The sequence below is a fragment of the Terrapene carolina genome, unplaced genomic scaffold, assembly GCF_002925995.2.
Source record: "Terrapene carolina triunguis isolate 2854851 unplaced genomic scaffold, T_m_triunguis-2.0 Scaffold558, whole genome shotgun sequence".
Lineage (NCBI taxonomy): Eukaryota > Metazoa > Chordata > Testudines > Emydidae > Terrapene > Terrapene triunguis.
In genome coordinates, this window is record NW_020664909.1 from 2,117,946 (window position 1) to 2,125,865 (window position 7,920).

Consider the following 7,920-nt stretch of genomic DNA (forward strand, 5'->3'; position numbering starts at 1 on the left):
ATTTTGCCTACTGGTAGTATCAAGTATTGTTATCAGTCCTTAGGTTTGTAAACAGAAGAGACAAAAGCTCAGTAATACAACTTACTCCTCTCAAAATGATTGGAACCCAATTCAATCAATCTTCAACTCCAGGTGATTGAAAAATGCAAACCATACTGTGGAGGGGGAAAAAATTTGTTTTTTTTTTTTTTTTAAACCTAGTATACACTATCAGGTAAAATAATTTGAATGGTTAAATGACTGTTTTTAAATACTAGACTGAACTGTATACAATTAGAAAAATTTACCACAGGGTTATGATTTTGTAATTATGCAAATTAAATGTTTCCTGGGTTGAGGCAGTGTTACTATTGTAGTACAAATGCGTGAGTGCTTTTGAGCAAATGAAATTGGAATTCATGCTTCACAGGACATATTACCAGGTGAAAGTGAGTTGTCTTCCTCCATCAAAAGTGAAATATCTAATAAAATATATCCTTTGGTCTGTCATTTCAAAGCCCTTCAGTTCAGCACAGATGGATTTGAACTAACTTGAAGCTGTGTTCTGCAACAAGACTAATGCACGCAAATAAAGCAAAGTGATCAAAGCACTGAATATCTGTGATAACTATTTGTTACTTTCAAGGCCATATGGATTTTTCCTTTGAATAAGATTTTAAATTCTTTAATGCCAGAGAACTGACAGTTATTCTAGCAGCTTTCAGATTTGATCTAAAATAGCTTTCACTAATCTGCAGCTTTGAGATTTGATCTAAATTTGGTTCTCAAGTTAGCAAACCAATCCTGGAATGCCCTTATGGCCATGGAATAGTTTCTGTGCATGCTGATGCTGAAATTAGCAAAAACTTTGGAATGATGATTATGGGAATCAGCTCTACTGTGTGGAAACCACTTAGTATTTACAGTTAATAAAATGTAAAATTGATGTATCATAAGGAAATAAATGAAACTGACCTTTATAAAAATCAGCTATTTTAAGTTATTTTAGTAGAAATCAAGCTAAGGCACCTTAATTCTGGAACAAATTCCCTTTTTTTAAATATCTGAATAAACACCAATAGAACTTGAACTATTGAGAGTATTTGCATGAAATTGCACCTGGCCCAATGCTCCTGTATTTATAGTTCTGCCCTGCAGCTGTTGTATTACATTCCCCCCTTCCTATCCTCTGAAGAGCCTCTGACTCTGTGTCGTCTACAGCAATGAGATTTTTTTTCATAATGTTAATGTAAAGATGTTTGTGTTACTGTTTATAACTACAATTGTAAATAAACCAGTACAATTTGAACATAACTTGTTCTAACAGAAGGCATTTAATTTTGCACTGTTTGATTTCTGTTGGCCTAACTATAGTTTTTCTAAAAGTAACTTTTTTTTTTTTAATGGGGGGAGGGGATACTTAAAGTGAGAAAAGTAGTTGGCTACAGTTCACAGGCAGCTGGTATGAATTTTTTTTAAAGTATTTGTTTGCTTTTCATTTTGAAACACTTTCATAGGTCAAATGAAATATAACAGTAGAAAATAGACAACGCTTCATTTTGTCAATAATATACGTACAGATATATGGTTCACCTATCATTAAAATTCATTCTGTTAATTTTATTGGCTGACCATGATCAACATTGCAGGGATCAGAGCTTATATTTTGAACTTTGCTGTTTATAAATGAACAAATGGTAGAATAATTCAAAAGCTGATTACAAAGCATTCCTAATTCTGTCATATTTGTTATGAAAAATATTGACAGCATATTAATATATAACAATTTTTGCTCACTATTAGTGGGAGGAGGGAAAAATAATTTTGCATTACATTACTGATTTGGGAAGTCAGGGTATAATTGTTTCACAAGTAGCTGAAGTATTTCTAATATCTTGAAGAATCCAGCTATTCACAGTGAAAATTACATTCTATTTTCAAATAATAATTAGCCATGCTTATCTCAAACATAGGAGGAAGGTCATATATACTGCTTCGTTATCAGCAATATACGTCCTTTTAGCTAACTGGTACAGTAACTCTGCATTAAAACTTACTTTTATCTCTGTAGGTTAAACATCACCAATATTATGGAATTCATAATTTATGCCACCAAAAGGGATGATAAACTAACCATTTCTGAGATAATTCATAGGTTACTTGCAGGCCTCTTATCCTACAGAATTATATAAGACAATCTATGAAAAACATTTTCAGTATTTTTTTTTTTTTTTGTATTTCACAATATAATTATCCACAATTGGAGGAGGAGACTTTTTGCAATTCATATTACTAACCTGCATTTTTTTTATATGAAGTAGCTACACAGCAGTTTTTTGCTAAACAACTAATCCTATTACAGTGTAGAGTGTAGTATAAATAGGAAGGATATATTAAAAGATTCAGAATGTTACCTATTTATCTTCCCCCTCTATCTTTCTCGTATTTCTTTTTATTATTCACTAGACGCTTGCAGAGTCCTGAATTACTAGAAAAGATGTTTGTGTGTTGCCCTCAGTGTTTCTGAATGTAAAATGGAAGCTGCTACCTCCATTTTTGAGGAATTCTTTCTCTATTTCATTTAACTCTCTTTGGATAATGGTCTAAGGTCTCCAGCCCAATCCTAAATGTCTACACTGCAGTTAAACAGCCTCTTATCCCAAGCCCCATGAGCCAGAGTCAACTGACATGGGCAAGCTGTGGGATTTTAGTTGTAGAATAGACATTGTAAGCACATGTTTACCATTTCTTAATTAATAAACCAATGGGACTAATATATGTAAACTGAAGCATGTGCATAAGTATTTGCAGGATTGGGACCTTTATTGCTAATTTTTATTTCTAATGTCTTATCTGTGGAGATAATACCTTCTTAATTGCATTATCCTCTTTAGATTTAATAAGTTATTTCCTGCTCTTTCAGTTTAGTTTCTGATATGAGCAAATACCATTCCAGGACTGTAACCTGCTCCTCAACAGTATTGATTTTTACCAACTATGATTTTAAACTTTATTTTCCGAAGTACTGAGACACACATGTAACTTACCTGTTTTAGTATAGAGATTCTATTAAATTGCATAGAGAATTTGCCCTTTAAAAATATACCTTCTATGTACCACTAACTTGTGCTGTTGGGGAAAACAGTACCCAAAAAACAGCCTTCAAGCCTTGTGAGTTCAACTTTTAAAAGACTATTTTCAGTTTTTTCTGGCATTGCAATATTACAAAACTATAACTTCCAAAACTTACATATTTTGGATCTATATATTTGACTATTTTTAGTGTTTTTCTAGGAGTCTTCCTAACAGGTGAGTTTCTCATGCCACCGAGCCTCCCACTTCCCTTTGCTGAGGCTGTCTCTCCAATATTTCTACTTCAAGCTCTTCAAGTCTGAGCTGTGGCACCATCTCTTTTTCATACCGGCTTGTCAACTGTGCTGAATTATGGGATGCTTTTGTGGGCTGAATAAATGTCATTAGGATGAAAATCAAACATCTTTTCAATTTACACCATGTCTAGGTTAGCAGGAGTTAAAGGCATGTGTGTACTTTAACATACTGCACCATACATGCCCCCTGTTCAAATGCATCTTTAGTAGGTTTGTAGTTTTTAGAGAAAGTGATAAGCATGAGAGTTAAGTAAATCATTATTCATGCAAAATAACTGTAGTGCATCTAAATATCTAAACAAGGGTGTTGCATACTTCTTAGTTGGTGTAGGCCAAGCTTATTGCTCAGAACAGTGCTCCATGTATCCCTAATAGTTCATTAAAGAAATGGTAGGTAGCAGACACCACCCTTTTAACTGTTTGCTATAACTGGAACCTTGACTGAAATTATCCAGATGGAAGAAACACTTCTAAAAAATATTAAGAATAGGAAATATGGAAATGAAGGTGCAAGGGTATGAGTCATGCAAAGTGTAGAGCTCTGAGTGTTAAGGTCAACCAAAAGTAATCTAGTTGGCAGTCTGTAGAACCAAATCATTCGAAAACTATATTTAGGGGAAGTCCTCCTCTGGAAAGGAAGAATGGGATATGGTGATGTTTATGGATAACCTGTTCACTAGAACCTGGCTATATAAGACCTGATCTTCAGTGAATAAGCCTTAAGCATTCCATGATGGGTACCTGGAGCTGCAAACGTAAAGTCACAATACACACAGACTATCACAGCAGAGAGCTAAGAGCCCAAATTCACAGCTACCATGTGTGAAGTGACTTTGGCCTGAGTTGTTTTCTCAGATCCTCATCTGCCTGATTGGTGTATTTTAAACACAAAAAGCAAGTAAATCAAGGAGTTTAATAGTTTGGGTTCACATTTGTTTAATTACATTAAAATAAACTGAAAGCCAAACTGTATTATATAAGAAAATAGCCTTTTAAGCTTTCCATTCTCTTAAGTATCAGAGATGGTCAGGTGGACTCCGTTGTGGTGGCCAGTGCTGTTTCCTCAGTTTCCCTGTGCTTGGCTCTATCATAGCAGTGCTATGAGGATCTGAACTAATCTCTCTCTGCCTTAAAGTCCCAAATGGCCTGGGACAGTTCTCTACAATCTGGCTGGAACGTTTCAAATTGCTTGTTACTCTACAGTGCCTCTTCTATGGCTACTTCCCATGTGGTCGATTTCATATTTGAAGGTGGGAGAGGGCAGGAGATCCAGGCTGGGTGCAGGCTAAGGGTGTGAAGAAGGTCAGTGTGTTGGGGGAGAGCATATTGCTGTTGTCCTTGCCCTCGCGGAAGGATGTGCCTGCGCTCACAGGGGCCGTGCCCTGCCCTGCCCTGCACTAATTCCCCAGCCCCATGAGGCGCACAGAACGCGACAGCCTCACACCCCTCTTCTTTGCCCGCAACTCCTCCCCCCAGAGCAGAGCACGTGGCTGCCCTCAACAGAACTACAACTCCCAGCAGGCCCATTTGCGGTCGCTTCCATTGCGCATGCGCCCTGCCCTCCCCCCCGTGGGTCTGTCAGCTGAGGCCGCGTTAGCCTGGGGCGAGATGCTGCCGGCGCGAGGAGCCATGGCCAGTGAGTGACTCTGCCTCGTGCGGCATGGGGGCAGACTGTGCCGCACCTGAGTGCGCGTGCGCGGGGAGAGGGGTCTCCCAGAGCAGCACCCACCCCGGAGGTGTACGGGGGGGGCTTACAGCGTGTGCCTGTAATATCTGGTTCCCTTCCCCCCACGCCCCAGGGGGCTGGGCTGCCTCTGGGAGGGGGAATACGTGTAAATCTGCCCGCTGCCCCCAATCTCCTTCCCCCCATGGGGCTCCTGGCTTCCTGCTTCCCCACAGCACCTCCCCCCTCTGCCTGCTGCCCCCAACCTCCTTTCTTCCCCTCCCCCCCGCCATGGGGCTCCTGGTTTCCTACTCCCCCTCTGTCTCTCAGCCTGCAGTCTTTGGTACTTTTTCCTCTCCTCTCCCCTGGTAGACCACAGTCAGCTCCGTGGTGGGAAGGGGAAAGCGGGTCTGTGAGTCTATAGTCTACCTGAGTCTCATTGTGTTCTCTTCCTTTCATACCAAGTTCTTATACTTTACTTTCAGTTGTATGGGATGTTGGATGCTGCCAAAGGCAGGATCCCGAACTAGATCGTCTGATAATCTGATCAGGTGTGTTAGATGTTGATCATTTTAAGCCTTCAAACCATTTCACAGACTGTTAAACTAAGGTTTGTGAAATATTAAAGGCACACAGGATTAAGCAGGCTTGTGCATTCTGCACTTAGCAACAGAGCGGTAGAAGGTTATTGGGCTATATATTGGTAGTTCTGAACATGACATGTTTTCAAAGACTTGATCTCAAATTTGTTTAGCTTCTGATCTTTCAAAAAGCTCGAGGATGCTTTGTAGTGATTCAAAGATGAAGCAGTGTTGGCTTTTGCTGTTCAGCTGAGCAATCTGCGTGCCTGGAGACCTGAATCCATCCTTAATGATTTCTTGCAGTGTATTTTCAGGATATACTAAAAGCAGACCTAGAAAATTAATATAATTCTCTGTTCTTCTATTAGCTTTCCATCTAAAGATCTTAGTATGCTTAAGAACATTAATTTATGAAGTCTCATAACTCTTAGTGACGTGGGTAAGCTTTATTATCCCCATTTCACAAACTGAGAAACTGAGGGCACAGAGAGGTTAACTCAAGTGACTTGTCCAATGTTTCACAGTTTGGCATTTAAATACCATGCCAGGCTATTCAATTTCTGCACTGTGCGCACTCTCTCTCGCGTGCTCTTGCTCTCTCTGTTGTTCTGTCTGAATAATTGAGATTATGTTCAGGTATAAAGTCTGTTTTTATTTCAGTGAGCAAATTTTCTAAAATTGTTCTCTGAATGTTCAAAGGAAGGGAGAGGAGTTTAGAACACCACAAATTCTTGCCATTGTTAAACAGACTCTGAGATCGGATGCTTTCATGTCTGTTTAAAATTTCAGTGAAGTTTTATTTACTCAGTAAACCAAATATTAAAACAGTCTCCAGTGTGAACTGTGGCATAGTGAGGATTTTATCATTTGCTTGACCTTTAGCACTTATGAGCTTGGCTACTAATGGGTGACTAAAGGTGGAAGAAGGTCTTTGACTGAAGGTATGTTACATTACAAGCAGCACAGCTGCAGCTATGCCATGATAGCATAGACACTTTCTGCAATGACAGGGTTTTTCTTTTGCTGTAGTAAATCCACCCCCTCAAGAAGTGGTAGTGAGGTCAATGGAAGAATTCTTCCGTTGACCTAAGGGTGGGTATGTCTATACTACAAGTGCGTCAGCGGCAGCACTGCCTGAGCTCTGTCACTGTAGCATAGACACTTACTATAGCAACAAAAGAGGTTTTTCCATTGCTGTAACATCCCCTTCTCCAAGAGACAGCAATTAGGTCAATGGAAGAATTCTTTGGTCAGCCTAGCGGTATCTACAGCAGTGGTTTGTTCGACCTAAGATTTAGTTGGGGATTGGTCTTGTTTTGAGCAGGGGGTTGGACTAGATGACCTCCTGAGGTCCCTTCCAACCCTGATATTCTATGATTCTAAGTAAGGCCATGTCTACACTTACAAGCTTACAGCAGTACCGATATAGCTGTGCCGTGGTAAGAGCGCTTATGTAGCCATGTTATGCCGATGAGAGAGAGCTCTCCCATCGACATGACATAACACCAGCTCAACGAGAGTGTCTCCTGCCGACATGGCGCTGTGCACACAAGCGCTTATGCTGGCAAAACTTATGTCACTCACGGGGGTGTTTTTCACCCCTGAGCGACAAAAGTTTTGCTGACATAAGCGCTTGTGTAGACATGGCCTATGTGGCGCAGGGGCCAGAGTGTTTTAGCTAGGTCAACCTAAGTTTTAGGTGTAGACCAAGCCAGTATTTATACCAGGGCTTAGATCAGCTTAACTGTGTCTTTCAGGGGTGTGAATTTTTCGCATTTCTGGGCAATGTAGCTAGGGTGACCTAAGTTTTAGGTGTAGACCAGGCCTGACTCTTCTTAGCCCAGTCCTCTCTCCTCCGGGACCAGTTTTTGCTCTGTCTCTCACCTTTGTGAAGTGAGGTTTATCATTGCTCTTTCCTGACCCTGTACTTATCTCCCACTATGGAGGGGGTTGGGGACATTCTTCCTCTATGGAGGGGGTATTTTTCTTCTCCTGGTTCTGATCTGTTTCCTTGCAATGTTTGTGGGCATTTTTATTGTCGGTAGGCTGGACAAACGTTTTTCTGACGCCTGGGTTGTTTTGACACTCAAGCTAATGGTGGAAGAAGTTCTAAAGGAAGCTCTGCATAACACGTGATTAAGGACTGGCTTTGCGGAGTGTCTGCTGGACTAGAAAAAAGCACAGTAAATAAAGTCCATATAATTCAGAGGACTCTGCCCAGGTATCATCTAGTAGAAGTTCAAACAAGCACAGTTCTGCTTGCCCACTACACAAACTAACATTGCTGTGTAACTCCTGGGGCAATCTT

At 40.2% G+C, this 7,920-nt stretch overlaps 1 protein-coding gene across 1 annotated transcript in view; it reads left to right on the top strand.

Annotated features, from left to right (window-relative positions):
- The first annotated feature begins 4,916 nt into the window (after positions 1–4,916).
- Positions 4,917–7,920, top strand: part of NIT2 (nitrilase family member 2) — a 20,507-nt gene continuing 17,503 nt past the window's right edge. The window contains exon 1 of the mRNA XM_026659027.1: positions 4,917–5,004. Coding sequence (XP_026514812.1) covers positions 4,917–5,004 — 88 coding nt within the window. The remainder of the gene's footprint in view (positions 5,005–7,920) is intronic.